The 22,408-nt window shown below is 43.7% G+C and overlaps 1 protein-coding gene across 1 annotated transcript in view; it reads right to left on the minus strand.

The window, feature by feature from the left end:
- Window positions 1–20,295, minus strand: part of pdgfd (platelet derived growth factor d) — a gene marked incomplete at both ends in the record, with an annotated part of 61,850 nt that extends 41,555 nt beyond the window's left edge. Inside the window, one exon of the mRNA XM_080543645.1 lies at window positions 20,181–20,295. Within this exon, the coding sequence (XP_080399771.1) occupies window positions 20,181–20,295 (115 nt within the window). The remainder of the gene's footprint in view (window positions 1–20,180) is intronic.
- Window positions 20,296–22,408: the final 2,113 nt, after the last annotated feature.

Below are 22,408 nucleotides of genomic sequence, written 5' to 3' on the forward strand. Positions count from 1 at the left end.
CTATGAAAACGTGTCAAAACATGTCCGTTCTGTGTAACATGACCCATGAGGACCTGTCACCAACATGTTAAATTCAGAAGAGCATGTCAAATTGGGTGTCAAATGAAAGCTAAGAACCTATATTTTGGGGAAATAAAGTAAAACATGAGAATAGGGACAATCAAAGGCTTTGACATCTGGTCAAAGTTATTGAAAAGTGTAGGAAAGTGTTGTGAAGCACTCAATGCATGTCATTTATTTGTTGTAAAGCACGTTGAGCTTCGTTTTTTTGTATGAAAGGTGTTATATGAATAACATTTATTATTATTTTTTTTATTATTATTATTAGCGTTCTTATTTTCACACAGCAACAGCTGCGGGGGGCTTTGAACTCGACAACTTGCTCATCCTTGCAGCGGTGATTTGATTCCGAGAGCGCCCATGTCCATTTGAAGTATTTCCATCTCTGGCCGTCACCTTCTTCATGCAAATGTTGCACACAGCCTCAGCAACATTTACTGGCTCTCCCATTATTCGATGAGAACCCGAAATGCTTCCAAATGTCAGCGGAAGTTGCTTTTTTTGGCAACAACTTGCCTGCGCTTGCCATCTGTTTTTCTAATTCTCCCTTCTGAGGAGAAGCTGTCATGTCATACGCGATTATGATCCCTTCTAAATAATTAGTCTTTTTTGACAGGTTATTTATTTGACAAATGACATTGTTTACAAAAAGTTCTGTCATCACTTTTATAGCATCTGTAGACAGTGGTGCACTTTTAAAGCGTGTGTTATATATTAGGGCTGTCAATGTTAACGACTAACGCACGCGATTAATCTTGAAACCTCAACGCGTAAAAAAATGTGAATGCAAATTAATCCTATTATTTATAATATCATATATTACCAAGTTCTACTGACATGCGTTGCAAATGCAGATAACACTGTAGAGGGGTTCAAGACAGGCTGATTTGTATACTGGGTTGTCATAATGATGATAGTAGTCAGATGTACGTATCCCACTCTACCACATTCCTCCCCCCTTAAATCTGAACTCAAACATTTTCATATTAAAGACTGTACTATGTAAAATAAGCCCTTTTCCATTACAGTAACCATTACAATAACCATTCAACTTGTAAGCAATCCCTTCACTTAATAACATTACATATTCTACAAGTCTGTTTAACTGAACCGTTTTTTAAAAATTATATATATACATATATACATACAGTGAGGTTTAAAAGTATGTGAACCCCTTGAGCAGTTTAGAGTTTTCAGTTGTTTTACCATGATTTTCTTCTTTTATCATCACTAGTTTTCTATATATCAAATGTCAGGTTTATGTTTATCAATTGCATGTACTTAGTATGTTTCGAGGGAATTGTGTGAGTAGCCAAAAAACTACATATAATATTGAATTAGTGTACAGTATGTGCAAAAGTAAGTGAACCCCCAGCTGCATTGGTAAAATCAAGTAGGTGATAGATTCAGGTGAAACACATTTGGGTGCTGAATTAATCAATTAAGTAGACCAATCAAATGAGACATCCTTAGGAAAAGGGTTGGGCAACACAGATTAACAGAGAGAGGAAACCAACCAAACCACTGTAGTGCCAGGGTGTACCTACACAGAGCAACAATGCAGAGAGGAAAGGAGATATCCCAGGACATCAGGAAGAAGGTACTGACACCCATCAGTCACGGGGAAAGCTTTAAGACCATCTCCAAAAGATTCCAGCTCCATCCATCCACTGTAAGACAACTAATTTACAAATGGAGAGCATTCAACATGATCGCAACTCTGCGTAGAAGTGGACGCCCATCAAAACTATCACCAAGAAGCACCAGAAACATAATAAACCAGGTAAAGGCCAACCCACACATCACCTCTGGAGAGTTGCAGACCTCTCTGGCAGCATCTGGGGTAAATGTACACGCGTCTACAATCAGACGAAAATGTAATAGACATGACATTCATGGGAGGGTTGCTAGAGTGAAGCCTTCTGGAGGTCCATTCTCTGGACAGATGAGTCCAAGATAGAATTATTTGGTCCAATCAAAACCGCCATGTTTGAAGAAAAGCCAACACTGCATACCAGGAGAAAAACCTCCTCCCAACAGTGAAGCATGGTGGTGGAAATGTGAAGATCTGGGGCAGCTTTTCTGCCTCTGGACCTGGACGACTCCATATTATCCAGGGAAACATGAATGCTCATGCCTATCAACAAATTCTTGATCAGAATCTCCTGCCATCAGTCAGGGAGTTGAAGCTGTGCCGAAAATGGGTTCTGCAACAAGACAATGGCCCAAAGCATACCAGCAAAACTACCAAGGTATGGCTTAAAAGAACAAGGACTCGTACTCTGGATTGGCCTAGTCAAAGTCCGGACCTCAGTCCGATAGAAATGTTGTGGGTAGACCTGAAGCGGGCGTTGTATGCCACATGCCCCTCTAACCTCTCTCAACTGGCTACGGTCTGCAAGGAGGAGTGGGCAAAAATCCCCAACAGCAGATGCGAGTCTGGTCAGTGGTTACAGAAGATGTTTGGTTGAAGTAATGGCTGCAAAAGGAGGTGCCACAAGCTACTAACTAAAAGGGTTCACATACTTTTGCACGTCACATTTTCAGTTTTTGTGAGATAAACCACGACATTAAACCATGAAACCATGTTTGTGTCCATTATTTGGAAAGTCTGCTTTACAAATTGGTGTTTGGATATCATTTAATGAGTTTTTAAAAATAAAAAAAATACAAAAACAATGACCATGTCTGGGGGTTCTGAGGGTTCACAAACTTTCAAGCATCAATAAACATGGCTGTGAGAGTGTCCCCTGTGTTTTTCTTTTCATAATACCCTCACATTATGACTTTGTTGGAAGCAAGGGTAGACTACCATTCTTCTTAAAGGAGATTAGCCCATGAGAAGGAATCCTTTACCTCCCAAACTCTCCAAAATGAGCTGGGGGTTTCCTAGTTCTTTGAGAGTGTTGCAATTCCACTCATGTGGAGTTATACGATAGCTAAACAAAACTCTATTCAGTTTTGTCTCCAATGTGTCACCTGAGCTCTTTTACATTAAGTGCAGATGACATGAGATTCCATTCTTTGTCATGAACTCTTTGGTGTTGTCACCCCTCAACATGGAGCATTATCTGAAACCATCATCTCAGGAATGCCGTGGCTACTGAAACTTTTCCTGAGACGATCCAAAGTAACAGCTGACATAGCTGAGCTCACCCGGTATACATCCATCCATTTTGAGTAAGCTACTATTACCAAAAATATCTTTCCCATGAAGGGACCTGCATAGTCTATGTGTAGCCTTCTCTTCTGTAGCTCGCTGCGCTCGTCTTGCAATGCTGTTGTCGAAGTGTGCATTGTTGGTGGTGTGTTGGTGTGACATTGTAAAGGGCTCTGCACACAGCGTGCGATTTCTGTTGCGCATCAACGTTCCATTTTGAAGTTTGAATGGAAGTCTATGAGAACATCGCATTTACCCACACACGGCCCCGATTTTAATCGCACGGCGAACATTCGATTCCATTCATTTTGAATGGGACAAAGCAGTGCGACAAAACTCGCACGCCGTGTGCTTTGTCCCATTCAAAATGAATGGAATCGAATGTTCGCCGTGCGATTAAAATCGGGGCCGTGTGTGGGTAAATGCGATGTTCTCTTAAGGGCTCTGCACACAGCGTGCGATTTCTGTTGCGCGTCAACGTTCCATTTTGAAGTTTGAATGGAAGTCTATGAGAACATCGCATTTACCCACACACGGCCCCGATTTTAATCGCACGGCGAACATTCGATTCCATTCATTTTGAATGGGACAAAGCACACGGCGTGCGAGTTTTGTCGCACTGTCAAATGAATGGAATCGAATGTTCGCCGTGCGATTAAAATCGGGGCCGTGTGTGGGTAAATGCGATGTTCTCATAGACTTCCATTCAAACTTCAAAATGGAACGTTGACGCGCAACAGAAATCGCACGCTGTGTGCAGAGCCCTATAGACTTCCATTCAAACTTCAAAATGGAACGTTGATGCGCAACAGAAATCGCACGCTGTGTGCAGAGCCCTTTAGTGTACAGCTAAACTAGCTAGCTACATTCACATTGGGAATGCAGTTGAAGAAGTGATTCTGCATGGAGGGTCATCATCAAAATGTAAACTAAGGGGAAAATGCTTTTTGACATGCAAATAGATCATTTCTATGACCTGTCTTCAGTTGTGTTTAAGGAACCACATAACAGCAGCAATACTTATGATTTGAGCCTAGCCGAACACATCACATATGTCAACAAAAACAAACAATGCAGTATAATAACTCCTTATTTTGTTGGTTATGAAGAGGTACAAATAAGCGATTCTTTAAAGAAAATACAGTATTTCATCGTTTTTGTCTGAGAAATAAATAAAATAATATTTTTCAGTCATCATTTGTCTGCAATCATTTTGTTATCGTGAACCCAACCCAGTATCTTGAATCATATCGACTCATGAGTTGAGTGCATCGTTACATCCCTAATCTGTGGCATTGTGCTGTGTGACAAAACGGCACATTTTAGAGAGGCCTTTTATTGTGTCCAATCTGTACTATTTTGTTTGATCTGTACTAACATCCAAATAAGCATATCTTCTTGACTATTATTTTCAGATTTCAATGTATGACAGATCATTTGAAAGCTTAGAATCTGCACTTTCATAATCTGTCCAAAATAAACAACTGAAAAATTACCTTGCCGACTTGGGGAACAAAACACCAGTTCCTGTCACAAATAGTTGAGGTCACATCATGCTAGAATGACTCCTGTCGGGTTCAGAAAGGTTTCTAGTCATCTCTACATTGGAGAAGGTTCCGGGGGACACTGGGAGGCTGCGAAGCAGGTACTGGGCATACACCGTAGACACAGGCACATACACCGTAGACACAGACACATACACCGTAGACACACAGGCTTAGATACACATAATGCTGGAATGAGCTCAGTCTGGTCCAGGAACCAAAGGTTCACTGTGTTGTACTCTTATGGTACCCTTACAAGGTAACCTTACACAACTTGCATTTAACATTGGAATTACTCAAATTCTTCATCAAATATTTCTGCTGAAGACTGTTGGGCCTGGGGTTCTGCTGCTGTTGTGGCAGCCGCTATACTGCACTGTGCTCAAACTCCATGACAACTGCCCACAGCACAGACTAGTGGTTAGTGTTTGTCAACTATTCTGTTAAACCCCTAATGTGTGAGGCAGGCTCTTTTAGCTCTGATGTGGATAGAAGGTTGATTTTCTCCCCTGCGAGCCAACTAAAACCTGAGGCAACATGCTAAATCCAAGGTGTGTGTGTCTGTGTGTGTGTGTGTGTGTGTGTGTGTGTGTGACCACTACCAAGACCATTACTGGATCACTTTTCTTACCCACTCTCTAATGACACCGTGGCTTTAAATATTTCATCCATCCTCTGTTTCTCAGATCCAGTTAAGCTCACACAAGCACACAGGCATGAACACACACACACACACACACACACACACACACACACACACACACACACACACACAGAACCTGTCCCCTTTCTTCCTCTCCAAGGGCACATTTGCGTGCCGAGGGGTGTCATCTTTGGTCAGCGTTGCCCTCCAACCCCCCACCTCCCTCCCACACCCTCCCTCTCTCTCTCCGTCATCCTCTCTCTCCTCCCTTTCTCACTCAACTGCAGCAGCATCCGATGCACTTCCACTTCCTCCTGTTCACTCTCTCTCTTTCACCATCCCCACAAGAAAGGATTAACATCTACTTCTGCAAGTGCACGTTCTCTTCAAGGTATGTTCTAAATTCACTAGGGTCGGGACGGTATCGGAATTCTCAAACCGGTATATCTTCCTCCCAAAACATCTGCTACACCTTAGTTCAAAATATTTAAACTATTTAAAATATAAACAAGTTCTACCAACTATAACCTTTGTGCCACCCGGCACCACGGCATCATCAAACGAACGCAGCCAGATTCTTTGAGCACCAAGTGACAGCAGAAATGTCCCTCCCAGTATATTACTAGCAGCACTAGAGTTGAGGGGGGGATGAGGGGGGATGGGATCCCCCCTGAAATAAAAACGGTCAAAATCATCCCCTTCTAAAACTGCCATCCCCCCTTTCCATCCCTTATGTCATTTTATCAATGAACGTGGTAGTGGTGGTCTTAAATTATGGTCTTAAATTATTAAGTTAAATTATTTTATTAAATTATTAAATTATGTTATTAAATTATTAAGTTAAATTATTAATTAATTACGTGGTATTACTGCTATTTCAACATTTCAACATTTAGTTTTGCGCATATTGAGTAAAATACTGTGGGCGAGGGGACACGCACACATGCAATGACATTTTCACCAAGTCACTGACACTGAAGTCACTGACGCTGTGGGGATGCTAAAATTGTCCCCATATGATCAAATCCACCATCCTCCCCTGATTTTCTTTTACAACTTGAGTGCTGACTGTATGTGCACATGCTGAAAATAAAAAAATTACAAATGCAATCAGGGTAGTATTCGGTCATGCACTTTGCAGTTAATGTTGAATGACATTTTGAAAAGCGTTTTTTACCTACATGAGACTAGCCTCTACATTACTGACATTTACCAACTGGCTGAACATAATATGAAAACGTAAAGCCAGCTCTGCAGTTGGTGCAAAAAGCACACACAGGTTTCTGCAAACGTACTGGGATGTTGCAGGGGGGTAGAAAAGCACTCTTCATAAAATGTAATTAGGGCAAATGATTTAGATTTTCTTAGAATTTCAAAGCAATTTTTGCACATTGCCTAATATCTGATTAATTTTGTGATTGCGCAATGTAGAAAACACAGACATCACTATACCTGTCATCTGGTTGGAATCCCAAATGTTGCCATACTGGGGCATTTCTTTCTTTATACCAAAACAACTACCGATCCCACCACCCTAGCTTGAGAAGCAAAGTCACTTGTATGTGTTTGTTTACTTATCTTCAGAACCTTTTTTTTTTCTCTCTCTCTCTCTCTCTCTGGTAAAAGAATCTTCCATAGTGTCACTGATCATGCCTTGTGTGTTTCATTATAGCGTTTTATTCCTGTACTTGGTGGGTGTAATGGCAACATAACAGTGTGGGAGAATTATACCGGTGTAAGCATGGGTGGACACCCCTAGCAGATGGATTGTGTATTAAATTAAATTGCGAATACATTATATTCAATGCAAGATTTATTAGATTGCTTTCATATGTATACAAGGATTTGTGAACGGAATGTCAATAATCAGAATCAGAAACAGATTTATTGCACAGTAGGTTTCCACACACAAGGTCTGGTGGTGCATAACAGTAAACAAAGTGCGAGGACAAAAACAGACAAGATATAAGTAAAGTGAAAAATAATAATAATAGAGATGAAAAGTATTTACTAAAATAGTGCAATGTGACATAAGAATAGTGCCGTGTGACTGTTTGTCAGTGGGGATCAAGAGAACAGTGGGTGTCAGTGGGGGACTCGGGCCTTGTTAATGAGGTGAACTGCAGTCGGGAAGAAACCGTTTTTGGGTCGTGAGGTTTTGGTCATGATGGGACATAGCCTCCTGTTGGAGGGGAAAGATTCAAAGAGTTTGTGTCCAGGGTGGGAGGGGGTCGGGCACAATCTTTTCCTGCCCGCCCCAGGGCCCTGGAGGCATGGAGGTCCCGGAGGGATGGCAGATTGTAGCCAATCACTCTCTCAGCAGAGCCAATGATACGCTGCAGTCTGTCATTGTCCTTGGCAGTGGCAAAAGTGTACCAGATGGTAATAAAGGAGGTGAGGATGCTGATATTCTGCTCCTACGTGAGGTCCTGGGTGATAATGGCTGATGATGCCCAAGGGAAGCTGAAGGAATCCAGTGTCAATTAGGGAGTCACACAGGGTGATGGGGGCGGGTGGGGCTGGGGGGTTTTCTGAAGTGCACAACTATCTCCAACGTCTTTAGAGCATTGAGCTCCAAGTTGTTTTGTCTGCACCAGGACACCAGATGATCAATCTCAGACCTGTAGGCGGACCCATCCCCACCAGAGATGAGCCCAATGAGAGTGGTGTCCTCTGTAAACCTCAGGAGCTTGACTGGCTGATGACCGGAGGTGCAGCTGTTAGTATACAGGGAGAAGAGTAGAGGGGAAAGGATGCAGCCTTGAGGGGTACCGGTGCTGATGGTCCAGGAGTCGGAGATGTGTTTCTCCAGCTTCACGTGCTGCACCTGCAGGATGAGGGGCAGCACGATGGGGCGGCTGTGGCGCAGGAGGTAGAGCCGCCGTCTAATGATCACAAGGTTGGCAGATCAGTGGTTCGAGCCCCGGCTGGCCACATGTCGAAGTGTCCTTGGGCAAGACACTGAACCCCAAAATTGCTCCCAGTGAGCGCGCCAGCGTGGTATGCATGGTAGCTTGCCGCCATGTGTGAACGTGTGTGTGAATGGGTGAATGAGAGGCCGTTGTAAAGCGCCTTGGAGCAGCAAAAAAAGCCCTATATAAGAGCAGTCCATTTACCATTTACCATGAGTCAGATATGTGCAAGCTGAGAGAGCTTGTCCTGCAGCAGAGGGGGAACAGGGATGATGGTGTTAAAGGCGGAGTTGAAATTCACAAACAGTATCTTGGCGTAGGTTCCTGCAGAGTCCAGGTGCTGGAGGATGAAGTGGAGGGCTGTGTTTACTGCATCGTCCACAGACCTGCAGGCTCTGCAGGTGGTCTAGGCGGGGGTCCGTGACGGCTTCAAGGTGCTCAAAAGACTTCATTACGACAGAGGTCAGGGCGATGGGTCTGAAGTCGTTAGTCCTGTTATCCTTGTTTTTTGGGGGGACGGTGGAGGTCTTGAAGCAGGCTAGTATGTGGGATGTCTCCAGTGAGGTGTTCAAAATGTCTGTGAACACTGGAGACAGCTGATCGGCACAGTGCTTCAGGGCGGAGGGAGAGACAGAGTCTGGTCCAGCTACTGTTCAGTCTATTAACATCCCTCTCCAGGGTGGAGAGAGTCATGAGGTGGGCAGTTGTGGAGAGGCCAGGCCCCTGCTGAGGTGGGGGAGGAGGAGCTTGACGTCTGGTGGATACTGTCCCATTGTCCAATCGAATCAGCAGTAGAACTCATTCAGGTCGTTGGCCAGGCACAGGTCATTAGTGGGGTGGGGGGGCTTTCAGTTTGTAAATGGTGCTAAAAAATATTTGTACAATTTTTTTTGCAAATCCAGGCAGAATGTTTGATAAATAATTACTAATAGGGTTAAAAGGGACAAAATACAGTATTTTGTGGTTTTTGTCTGAAAAATAAATACATATTTTTCAGTCAGAATTTGTCTGCAATCTAATTTTGTTAAAAAAGAAAATCGCTGTATCGTGAATCTTATCGAATCGTGAGTTGAGTGAATCGTTACATCCCTAATCCACGCGGCTACGTTTCCGTAAAAAAACACAAAACCGAAGATGAAGAAAAGCCTCAGCCTCTGGGAAGCCTCTGCACACAGTAGCTGGAGTTCATCCAGTTTGTTGCACAGTAATCACACGTTGGAGAGGAATATTCATGGTAATGGAGTGCATAGTCTGAAGTATGCACGAGCGCCCACTGTTCATGCAGTGAATCACATGCATGAACAGAGGTGAGCACACCTTTGACCAAAATGTCCTGTAATTCCACAGATGGAAATGAGAAAGTCGGGAAATAAAACCACAGAAGTTGTTTCCCTGATGTTCATGAGCTCTTCTCTGGTGAAAGACCTCCGGTTACTGTAGCTGTAGCAGGACACTGAGTTTACAACAAAACCAGACAAAACACTGCACACCAACACACAGAGGAAGCCATCCATGGCGCCATCTTGGAATATCAAAACAAACCAAACCCAAAAAAAGTGGGCATGTGCTGTGTCAGGCAGTGCTGCAATATTGCAATCACACGTTCTGCCCACCAGTGATACAATACAGCTCTGCTTTCTGACCATAGGGTTCTGACAAGCAGTGGTAGGCTTGCATTGCCCAACCGAGCTGTGTTATTCATGTAGGCCTAGTTCTTGTGCCCCCAAGACAACAAAAAAAAGTCAAACTATGCGTATGGATGTAAGCTTGTTCACCGTACGCTACTGTATCTCTCAGGTTTGTCGATCAATCCAGGTATTTCAAGTGCATCTAAAAAGCACAGATTTTACACCAGCCCCGAGTTAAAACCCTATCTGAAGCTGCACCCGATGTGAGAGAATAAAGCTTAAGAGAGCAGCAGGGACGTCTAACCCGCCCTCAGAGAAGAGCAGCAGATGTCCAGTGCATTAGTGGATCCATAGAGACACACGCTCTGAAATGCATACAGAGAATGTACATCTGCATGAATTATAGAGCGGGGATGTATATAATTATAGAAAAGAACATAGAAAACTCTTCCTCCACTTGACTACACACCTCAAGATTGTGTGGTCAGACGAGAAAAGTGGAATATAGGCCATGCATGTACACACGCACGCACGCCCACACAGACTACCAGTATGGGAGGGTTTTTAACAAGCCACCTTTGGTGTTCTGAGGAACCCAAACTCTCCAAATCCTAAAATAAGAATTCCCTCACACGGAATCATTTCAATAGAATCACATAACAGAAGACTAACGGCGCCTCTTTGTAGGACGTTGCAGGTTTACCACCAGCACGTGAACGCGCACCCACGCACGCGTGCACGCACGCACGCACGCACACTCTCACACACACACACACACACACACACACACACACACACACACCTGATATCACAACCCAGTGCTTGACACTACTGTATATCCCCTGCCAAGGAGCAATTTTAGAATAATCCAAAACACCTCAGGGTGTGTGGCCTGCTTCATTCCCTACTCTTAGGGCAGTGTGAGTGTGTGTGTGTGTGTGTGTGTGTGTGTGTGTGTGTGTGTGTGTGTGTGTGTGTGTGTGTGTGTATTCCTGTGAAAGAACAAAGGCATGTCCTTTGACACGGAAAGTGTAAGTGTTACACAAACACAAAGTCAAGGCTAAAATGCTGTTAACTGAGCTAATTCACTCATCATCCGCTCCAGTACACCCCAGGACATCCTCAGAGAAAGGGGGAGAGAGAGAGAGGGATAGAGAGAGAGAGAGAGAGAGAGAGAGAGAGTTGAGAAAACACAACAACAAGAAAAGTCATCAATATCCCAAGATAGCAGTGCAAAACTCATCAAACACTCCACACACCAAAGAGCATCTCTGATTTACCCCAATAAATAAACAAGGATATTAATTGCTGTGTGTGTGTGTGCAAATCCTCGATGTGAGCACAAATGCATTGATTTATCATTATCTGATGTAATCATTTCAATCCACCAAAGCGTTAGCATCAGTGGAGCAGACTGGGTTTGCTTTTAATTATAGTCTTTTGATTAGCCTTTGATTAGCAGTAGCATCCACTTGGCTGACACTTCTGACTTGTTGCTGTTGTTGACTAATGCATCCAATACATACATGCATACATGCATACATACATACATACATACATACATACATACATACATACATACATACATACATACATACATACATACAATCTACATAGGGATGGGACGAAATATAGTATGCCGATATATCGCGATACAAAAACGTGACGATACGCATCGTGTTGCAGAAAAATGGATTGTGTGGACTGTGTTTTATTTTCCATTAGCTACACTTCTTGGGGAGGCGGGGGGAGGCGTATCGAATCGTGAGTTGAGTGCATTGTTACATCCCTATCTGTCTGTCCCTATCTGTTGGCTACAAATGAACAACATTCATATCGGTGTAAAATCATTAGTGTACATTTTGCTGCAGCTTGTGTGTGTCTGGCTCTGGCTCACACGCGCACACACACACACACACACACACACACACACACACACACACACACACACACACACACAGGACTGAATGTTGATTTTCTTACACCATGTTGATGTCAACAGTTCCCAAGAAAGGGCTACAAATGTCTCATGAATATACAGCTCTGGGAAAAAAGAGAGAGACCGCGCAAAATGAATGTTTCATTCCATAAACTACTGACAATATTTCTCCCAAATTCCAAATGAAAATATTGCCATTTAGACCGTTTATTTGCAGAAAATGACAACTGGCCAAAATAAAAAAAAAGATGCAGTGTTTTCACACCTTGAATGATGAAAAGAAAACAAGTTAATATTCATTTGAATATGAAAAACACAATACTAATGTTTTAACTTTGAAGAGTTCAGAAATCAATATTTGGTGAAATAACCCTGATTTTCAATGACAGCTTTCATGCGTCTTGGCATGCTCTCCACCAGTCTTTCACATTGCTGTTGTCGGGTGACCTTAGGCCACTCCTGGCTCAAACATTCTAACAGCTCGGATTTGTTCGATGGCTTGTGACCATCCATCTTCCTCTTGATCACATTCCAGAGGTCTTCAATGGGGTTCAGATCTGGAGACATAGTAGGATGAGGTGTGCCTGTGTTGGAATTCAACAGACACTGGAATGGAATGGCTGCCATACGTGTAGAGATTCTGGTTTAAGAAGAAATTGGAGAGGTCTCTTAATATTTTCCAGAGCTGTATGAAGCCTAAGTTAGATATGATTAACTTAAATGGTAAATGGTAAATGGACTGCACTTATATAGGGCCTTTTTTGCTGCTCCAAAGTGCTTTACAACAGCCTCTCATTCACCCATTCACACACACATTCACACACCAATGGCGGCAACTTGTTAATATTTGACAAAATCCACATTCTAGCCATTTCTGAAACTCATTTAGACAACACATTTGACGATGCTACAGTGGAGATACAGGGATACAGCATTTATAGAAAGGACAGGGCTATACGTATATGGGGGAGGAGTTGCAATACACATTCAAAGAGACATCCCTATTAAGCTTAGAGGGGGTCTAATGTCATGTGATGTTGAAATGCTGTGGTTACAGGTTCACCTACCCCACCTAAAACTATATGGTAAATGGACTGTATATATACTGTATATATATGGACTATATAGCACCTTATTCCAAAGCGCTTTACAATGGCCTTTCATTCACCCATTCACACACCAATGGCGGCAAGCTGCCATGCAAGGCGCCAGCCCGCTCATTGGGAGCAGGTCTTGCCCAACGACACCTCGACTCTCGGCCCAAACACACCGTGACATGTGGCCAGCCGGGGATCGAACCGCAGACCTTGCGATATTGCAGGGATGTTGTTATAGATGATTGCCCGGTGGTCTGGTCAGGTACTACAAAAACAAATCTAGGGAAGCTACACCAGGTTCAGAACAGAGCAGCTCAGCTTGTGCACAACGAGAGCTAAAGACGACACGCATGACCGACTCCTCTGGCTTACCGTTGATGACAGGTTAAAAGCATCACTTCTTTCGTTTGTAAAAAATATGACTGTTCTGAAAACCCCTGTCTGTTTGTATAGGCAGCTTACACTCAGCTCTGATGCACACACATAACCCACCTAACATGCCACCAGTGGCAACTACACAATTCCAAAAACCAAAACAAATTTGAAACAACGTGCAGTGATGTATAGAGCTATAGTTGAATGGAACTCCCTTCCCGGTCATATCTCTAAAACGCAGAATAAAGTTTTATAAAAAACAAGTGAAGCAACACCTCATGGCCATTTGCATCTTAGCGCTTTGCTGCCTCATTATTTGAATTGTATTTGTGTTATTTGTTGTTTTGTGTGTGGATGGTTTCTTCTGTTGTTTTGTGTGTGGATAGTTTCTTCTGTTGTTTTGTGTGTGGATGGTTTCTTCTTCTATATGTGTTTTGTGGTGTGAAATAAGAACTACGGATCTTTGCATTGCTGACTTTCTATTGACATTTTATGTTTGTTATTTTGTGTGTTGATGGTTTCCTTCTTTGTATATGTTTTGTGTGTACCCCAGGGGAGTATTCCATCAGCGTCGCTAAAGGAAAATCTAGTCTTAATTTTGATAAACTCACAAGACTTCATCAAAATAAGACTGGAGACTTACAAAACTTTAAGTTTGAATGGCTGAGAGGAAAAAGCACAACATCATCTCAGTCACTCTACAAAATTGGTCTATAACCAAGTGGCTGAAAAGAATCCCTTAATGGAAAAATAATCTCTCTCATATCCATAATTGTGTTTGCATTGCAACAATGAATTCAGTGATTGGCTGGTGTGTTTATTCGATTTTACTACAAAGTATTAAGTTTAGTGCAAAGACAGAACATGCAATGCAGTTTCCGCACCATCTCTCGTGTGAACAATAGTGGTCAAGTTACCGGTAATCAAGTTATGGGTATGTTTGTCACTGGCAGGGACTGAGGAGTTTGTCAGGATCAAGAGAAAAGTATAACATTTGCTGAGTTGTGGTAGTGTAGTGACATCCTAATCTACAGTTTGATTCCTATGCAAATCAGAGACCCTATAAAAACAAAGATATTCATTGCAAAATTACATAAACTATTATCCTTGCATTAAGATGGACTCAATTCAACTTATTGAGTGATTTATTGATGACATTTTTGTATTTTAGCTCAGAGTGTCATAGCAAAGGGTATGAATACTTATGTGCATGAGGTGTTTCTGTGGTTCAATTTCAATACATTTACAGACATTTCTAAAAACTTGTTTTCACTTTGTCATTGTGGGGTATTGTCTGTGGATTGATGACAATTTTGATTTAATCAATTTTAAATTGAGTCTATAACAACAACATGTAGAAAAAGTGGTATGATGACTTTCTATAAGCACTGTAGTTGAAGGTGTGGAGTGGGGGAAATGTAATTCATTAAGTGTCACAACAGGCTCTGCAACGTTGGATTTGTCAGCTGGGGGCCAGGTTGCCTTCCAACTGATAGAAGCACATAAAGAATTTGCAACAGCTGCCTATTATGAAGAAACACATTCAGAGTGTGAGAAAGAAGCTTGATAACATTGACATGTCATTTTTAGCATGATTCCTATGAGTAATTCTGAGAGCTTTTATAACTACAGGCCCCAAACTTCACTATTTGCTTCAGCATCCTAGTCTAGCAGCTCCTCTTTAGCCCTGTCCTATGCTAGTTTGTCAAGCATGACAGACAGTCTTTCCAGTGATGTCTCCTCTTTAGCACCTTGGCTACGTGTGTTGAGCACCCTTTCCGACTCAGCACTCTGGCCAGGTCATCAGGGACAGAGGCTGACTGCCTTTGGCAAGCTGTCTCTCACCACCCCCCCCCCCCCACCCCCACCCCCCACACACACCCCCCCCCCCCACACACACACACACACGCACACAGGCACACAGGCACATGGGCAGCCTAGCTATATGAAATTGCAAGATGCAGAAGTTATACAGCAGAATGTCTGTGTTGAATCTGTATTACCAAATCATGTAATAAAAGGAAAGACACACAGAAGAAAAACAAATTCCCCGCAAAAAAACAGAAGAAAGAAAGAAAGAAAGAGAGGGAGGCATGCGAATCAGGGGAGAAAAGGCAAATAGGAGGGAAGGGAGGATAAGAGATGAGCAGCACTTGTCCCTGTGTAACCTTCCAGCTGAATGACAGTGTTTACCCACAATTCATCAGCAGTATCATCATCCCTTGTTATACCTCTTCACTCCATTTAAGAAGTGTAGAGGACAATTCAATAACATTGATTCTAAGAAACCTAAACCGATATTTAACAATAACACGAAGAACACACTCAAGGGCAACTCACTGTTAGTGACTAACATACGTATATAAGACTCATATCAGGTCTGATGACCAAACCACCCTCAAGACCACCAGGACCAAGCTCCGGACCTGGGGTGATGGGGCCATTTCAGCCGCAGCCCCGTCCCTCTGGAACGCCCTCCCCAACCACATCAGACAGGCCAACACCCTCCCAACATTTAAACAGGCCCTCAAAACCCACCTCTTCAAGCTCGCCTTCACCGGTTAACCCTCTCCCCCCTCCCCTTCCCATGTGTCCCCAGCACTACCTTAATGAATGAATTATTTTTGGGTTTCTTTTTATCATTACTACTCGATCTTTTCAGTTTGTAAAGCGTCTTTTGAGTGTCTAGAAAAGCACTATATAAGTCTAATGTATTAATAATAATAATAATAAGACTCTGCTCTGTAAATCAGAACTGTGGGAGAAAGGATTAACAACTGGCGATGAGCGGCTTTGGGGAAGCGGGTGTGGGTGTCTGAGAATGTGTGTGTGAAGGCCTTGTTAGTGTAGATGTTGTCTCTCGTTGACAGCTACCGCAGCGCAAACAGCAGGGCTGACAAAGACAATCAATTAGCCCGAGACCGACCGACCGACCGACCGACCGGCCGACCGTCGCTAGCCAAGGCGACGCAGCTTCCTTGTGTTGTGATGAATCCGTCAAGGTGTCTGATATGACAGACAGGCAGATCGACCGACACACACACACACACACACGCACACACACACACCTTCAGCACTAGAGCTGACAGAGTCATGATGCATTACATCCACCTGCTATCAAGTTGTTAGCTCAATAGTTGTTCTTTTACTGCTCTCCCATTCAGGGGTTTAGGTGAAGAGTTGTGTGACAAATGACTGTTGTAAAAAGGTGGCATAGAAACACAGTTAGATTGATATATGAAAAGCTGCTGTCCTGTCTGCAGCTGAGTGACTGCAGCAGTGGGAGAACGGCTTGACTGGTGTGATCTGTATGTGTGTGTGTGTGTGTGTGTGTGTGTGTGTGTGTGTGTGTGTGTGTGTGTGTGTGTGTGTGTGTGTGTGTGTGTGTGTGTGTGTGTGTGTGGTGCTTGCATGTTCCTTCTGATCTGATTTCTGGCAGACGGTGATGTTTTGACAGCCCTCCAGCACTTCAAATCTGCACTATGTCTGTCTGCATCAGATCAACAGTGTATGACGCACAGGACCTGTGTGCGTGTGTGTGTGTGTGTGTGTGTGTGTCAGGGGCAGGTTGAGGGGTTAAGCAGTCTGCTTGACTGTCTGTGTGACTGTTTGACCCATCTCCACCAATGGGATCACTTATCCAGCAGCTACAGCCTAGAGAGTCAAGCACCACTAATGCAATACTCTATCCTCTCGCTCTTCCTTTTTTTTCCTTTCTCTTTTCATCATCTCTCTCTCTTCTGCAAGAGTCATCTATTAGCCTTACACAAACAAAAGTGCACATCCTCTCAAACACAGGAACGTCTCTCTCTCTCTCTCCTTTGGGAACAATTCCTGCTTGATTTTTTTTTTGCTGAGTAATTTCTGTCACGTTCTGTCCATCATTGCTGTCATTTAGAGCACTTTGAGCTGCAACGTTTGCAGGAAAAGCGCTATACAAATAAAGTTATTATTATTATTATTATTTACCATGTCCTGTCCATCATTTCAGTCATTTCTGTTCAATCACACCGAGTAACCCCTTTAACGTCTTGTCTTAGATGGATGTCACTTGGAGCATTCATTGATCCATATCCACATTTTCAAGTATACACACAGAGACAAGCAGAGAGAGAGAGAGAGAGAGAGAGAGAGGCAGCAGTTTTCTCGTGCTCATCATGTAGTCAGAGACTTCAGTAACGTCAGCTGTATTTCTGTCAAGCCTTCAAACTCGGGGAGCTGAGGGACAGGCTCTCTTCTTCCTCCTGTCCCTTCTCCCCCCCCCTCCCCCCCTCTTACCTCAGATTCTACCTCCTAGTCAGCTGTATTTCTGTCAAGGTTTTACCCCCCTCGACCCCACTGAATTTCACCTCTACCCCCCTCCCTCCTTTCTCTCCCTCTCTCTCTAAAGCTGACAGAGCAGTACAAAGCTTTACCTTCTCCCTCTCTCCCCCTCTTTTCTCCTCCTCTCTTTTTTTCCTCTACTCCACCTCGAAAAGCTGACAGAAACCCACAGATTGTCGGCCTCTGTCTCTTCCCATCTCCTACTGTACCCTCTCTTAATCTTCCCATTCTCTCAAAGCTGACAGGGTCAAAAGCCTGGGCTCCCAATCACGCCCTCGCTCCTCCTCTCCTCCTCCTCTCTCATCCTTCTCTCCGTTCCTTTCCTCTTCTTCCTCCTCCTCCTCCAAACAGCACAACACAAAAGCCTCTGCTTCACATCTGACATCAGCCTATTATAAGACGGTAATGCTGAATACTGCGTGTACGTACACACAGAGACACACACACACACACACACACACACAGACACACACACACACACACACAACCCCCTCCCTCTCTTCTCTCCTTCCACTCATTCTCTCACCAACCATCCAATATTCCATTACTCAGTCTCGGTCCCCCTCCACCCTCCTCAGACTGCCTGGTGGTCGCCACCCTATTGTCTCCACGTAGGAGAGGAAAGACTGTCTGCCAATGTCTAGGGGTGGCTGCGTGTTTCATTCTGGCACTGTGTGTGTGTGTGTGTGTGTGTGTGTGTGTAAAGAGTGTAGCGTTAACACAACGCTAAACAAACACAGGAGAAACCTTGGGGGGAATTCCTCTCTGTGCAGTGGTGAGGCGGAGTCTGCCAGAAAAGCACACACACGCGCACAGACTATAAAAAATGATGTGTTTGTTCAAAGCTAAGGGGGCCGTGACAACTTGAACTCCTCTTCGACAATTTCTCTCACACAGACAGACAGACACACACACTCACAGACAGACACACACACACACACACACACACACACACACACACGCACAGCTAAGCACCAGCTATCAATCAACTCAGCGTAACCAAGCTCTCAAGAGACCTACTGGTCACTGAGATCGGAATATACAGAATGTACAGAACACCTGTCTAACACACACAAAAGCCCCTTTCACACATAGTTCCCTGTAAATTACATCCCAACCCGGGTCCGCCAGTGATTTTCGCCGTTCACACATTAGCTTAATGCCTGAAGATAGATTCTGTTCACACCTAAGCCTTCCCTGTAAAATTCCATGGAATCACACAAGGTCCTAACCAGGAAAAATGCCTAATTGAATTTCCCTGGTCAGTCGCGTTCACACATACACCGTACCAGGTAAATTCCATGGAATCTACTGTGAAGGCTTGTATGTGTGAAAGGGGTTAAAGACACACAGACAGTTTTAGCAAAATACCAGTTGAAGAGAAAAAGATTAGATTAGACTGAAAAGATTAGATTAGATTGAACTTTTTGTTTTTGTTGTTGTTGTTGTTGTTGTTGTTGTTGTTGGAGAAGGGGGGTGGGGGGTCAAGGGAAATAAGAAGTTGTTCTGCCATTAACCGTTAACCAACACCAGCTCTGGCACTCCCACTCAGGAGTGTGAGATGAACCAGGGTTCAGAACCCACTTCCAGAGGAAAATCTGATACTGTGGTATTTTCAAGTTTCACTGCCAAAATCAGCCTCACAGCTGTTTTGACAGAGTGAGAGACAGACCACTATAATACAGCCAGACAGAGCTCCAGCTATTTTAGCCTCCAGGCCAAACATAGACACCTGCAGGTCACCAGGTCTGTGGTTAGTTCTAGCATACTGAGGATGATTAGCTCCTGACTTCTGTTTTAGATGATTGGGTTCAGTTCTAGAATGCTGCGCATTGGCAGTCGTAATGATCAGAGAAACTAAACTCACAGACTTCAGGCATCTCTCTCCTCTGCAGCACCCCGACCTCTCCTCTTTCACTATTCTTCCACTCTCCCTTTACCTTTCTCTCTCTTTCTTTCCTACTTCTCTTTCAACCCCTCCCTCCCCCCCTCTCCCTCCTCACCTCTTCCCCGTCCACTCCTTCCCTTTTCTCTCTTTCCTCTCAGAGGCACGAAGAGAGAATAGCTCATGTCACCACAGCCATTTCAACAGGTCAACATAGGGAGCTGTCTCCTCAACAGTAGTCTGGTCATTTGTCACCACTCTTGCCAACGCATTTACATCACTTGGACATGGCATGTGACTATCATGACAAGCCATGTGGCATGAACTCTCATAGGTGAGGGTCACATGACCTTAACAGCTCTTTATTTTCCCTTTCTTGTGTATTTCAAATGTATAAAAGTCAAGTGCATGACGACTTGAAGACGTTTAGATCATGTTCAGTTTGATTTCATTTGTTTCAAATGAAATTAATAATAAAAAATAAAATAAAAGATATTTTCACTACATTGTGCGTAGTTCAAATGAGGTGGAAACAGGTGGCATTATTATTCTCTTCTTAAACCAAAAGTAACCCACGTATTTGTGATTGAACGGATCAACAACTAGGACCTTACCGTCGCGCCTGATGTTGGAGGACCGCATCACTTTGGCCAAGACCACCTGAGAGACCACCTGGGTGAAGGCCCCCAGCATCACGACCACCAGCCCCAGGAGCACCACACTCTTCATCCCGGCAGTCTGCAACTCCAAAAGAATAACTCCCAAATGTGAAATGGAAGAACACTTGCTGTTTGTAACGAGGTGGGAATCGAGGTCCCTGTTAAGACGACAGATGAGAGATCATCCAAAGTTTTGCAAAACCTCTCAACTCTTCAGTCTTCACATCATTAGTGCACGCTTTCTTTCCCCACGTTGTTTTTATAACATCTCGGAACAACTCAACTTTTGTTATCAAATAAAATAAAAAACAAACGAAGAGCAGGTTATAACTTATAGTCCTGTTCACGGTCAAACACGAGCGCGGGCGCCGACTTTTATCGCTTTATCGCGAGTGAATCCACTTTGGTAAATTCCATGAGAAATATTCCATAATCATCTCAGTTTCGAGCTGATATCAGAATCCAACTCGACGCGTTTCTCAACTCAACTTCGAGGCCGAGAGACTGTGCAAAATATGTGTGTGTCTCGTTCTGTCGCTCACACACACACGCACACGCACGCCGGTGTGTGACACTTCAGTCGGTGAGTTGATCAGAGGAGGAGGGCCACTTCGTTTCCGTGAACCGGGGCTAGGAAATACCACGCCAGAAGGGTTTTTAGTAGCACTTCATTGTATCTCTCTCTCTCTCTCTCTCTCTCTCTCTCTCTCTCTCTCTCTCTCTCTCTCTCTCTCTCTCTCTCTCTCTCTCTCTCTCTCTCTCTCTCTCTCTCTCTCTCTCTCTCTCTCTCTCTCTCTCTCTCTCTCTCTCTCTCTCTCTCTCTCTGTCTCTCTCTCTCTCTCTATCTCACACACACACACACACACACACACACACACACACACACACACACACACACACACACACACACACACACACACACACACACACACACACACACACAGGGAGGGAGGAAGGAACTTTTCAGCAGCAGAGGAAGAAACTTCACTGGAGGCGAAATAAACAGGAGGAAAGACAGTAGGCATTACACACTTAGAGAAATATGTCCTCAGAGCTGGAGGAAAAACTCTGACATGAATTCACTTGTTGAAGCGCCTGTAGGATAGGGGAAACCACCACAACCGACTGTTTATCTAGTTCTTTTTTGAAAAGTCAACCAATTAGGCTAGGCCTGTTTTATGCTTAAACCAACTGTGGTTTAACCAATCTTTGGTTGAATTGTTAGTGTTTGGTTAAACTCTCTCTCTCTCTGTCTCTCTCTCTCTCCCCCCGCCCCCCGCTTCTTCTAAGCATACAAGAGATTATTACATTTGCCAACATTAATAGTAACAGTAATACTCCTTTAAAACAAGGCATTGGTCCACATCCAGCAGTACCTTTCTTGCATCACTGTCTTCCATGGGTGATAATTAGCATTGGGGGTAACGGTCTGATAAATGATCATATGGAGGGACAGAGAAGAGGGGATGAAGTAGAAAGAGGAGAAGGAGGTAGGGGTAAATAGAGGAAGAGAGGAATAAGAGAGACGGAGGTTTTTGTGGATTGCCTGATCACAGAGAGAGAGAGAGAGAGAGAGAGAGAGAGAGAGAGAGAGAGAGAGAGAGAGAGAAAGAGAGAGAGAGTGTGTGTGTATGTGTGTGTGTGTGTGTGTAGTTTTGTGGATTGTGCTGCTCACACAGAAGGGACATTGTTACTCCCAGAAACATGTTGGCTGACAGGCCATTTTACATAGAGATCTGTGACATCAGAGGGCAAAGGTTATAGGGCATAGACCATGGATCCTTTCTGTCTCTTCTCTCCTCCTCCCTTCATCCTTGGGCGTACTGTCAGATGAGAGGATATTAGCTGTGGTAGGTGGAGAGGGTTGGGGTTGGAAGATGTAACTAGTACCTAGAGAATTGACTATCTTCCCCTAGCTCACCCCTTGTACATGGACTACAGTAACCCTAAGATCAAGCCACCTTACTACTGTGAACTCTATTATCACTAGTTGCACCACTAGTGTGTCCTGTCTTGTCTTACCTGTACTATATCTTTAATATCATTATTATGCCTATTCTTTTTTTGCCACTCATGTCCTGTACTACTGACACTTTTTTTTTTTTTATCGTTTTTGAATTATTATGCCCTATGTCTTGTGCTGCAATACAATGTCAGGATCTGGAAGCCTTCGGTTTTTAATA

Source organism: Nansenia antarctica (genome assembly GCF_963989245.1).
Source record: "Nansenia antarctica genome assembly, chromosome: 12".
Taxonomy (NCBI): Eukaryota; Metazoa; Chordata; class Actinopteri; order Argentiniformes; family Microstomatidae; genus Nansenia; species Nansenia antarctica.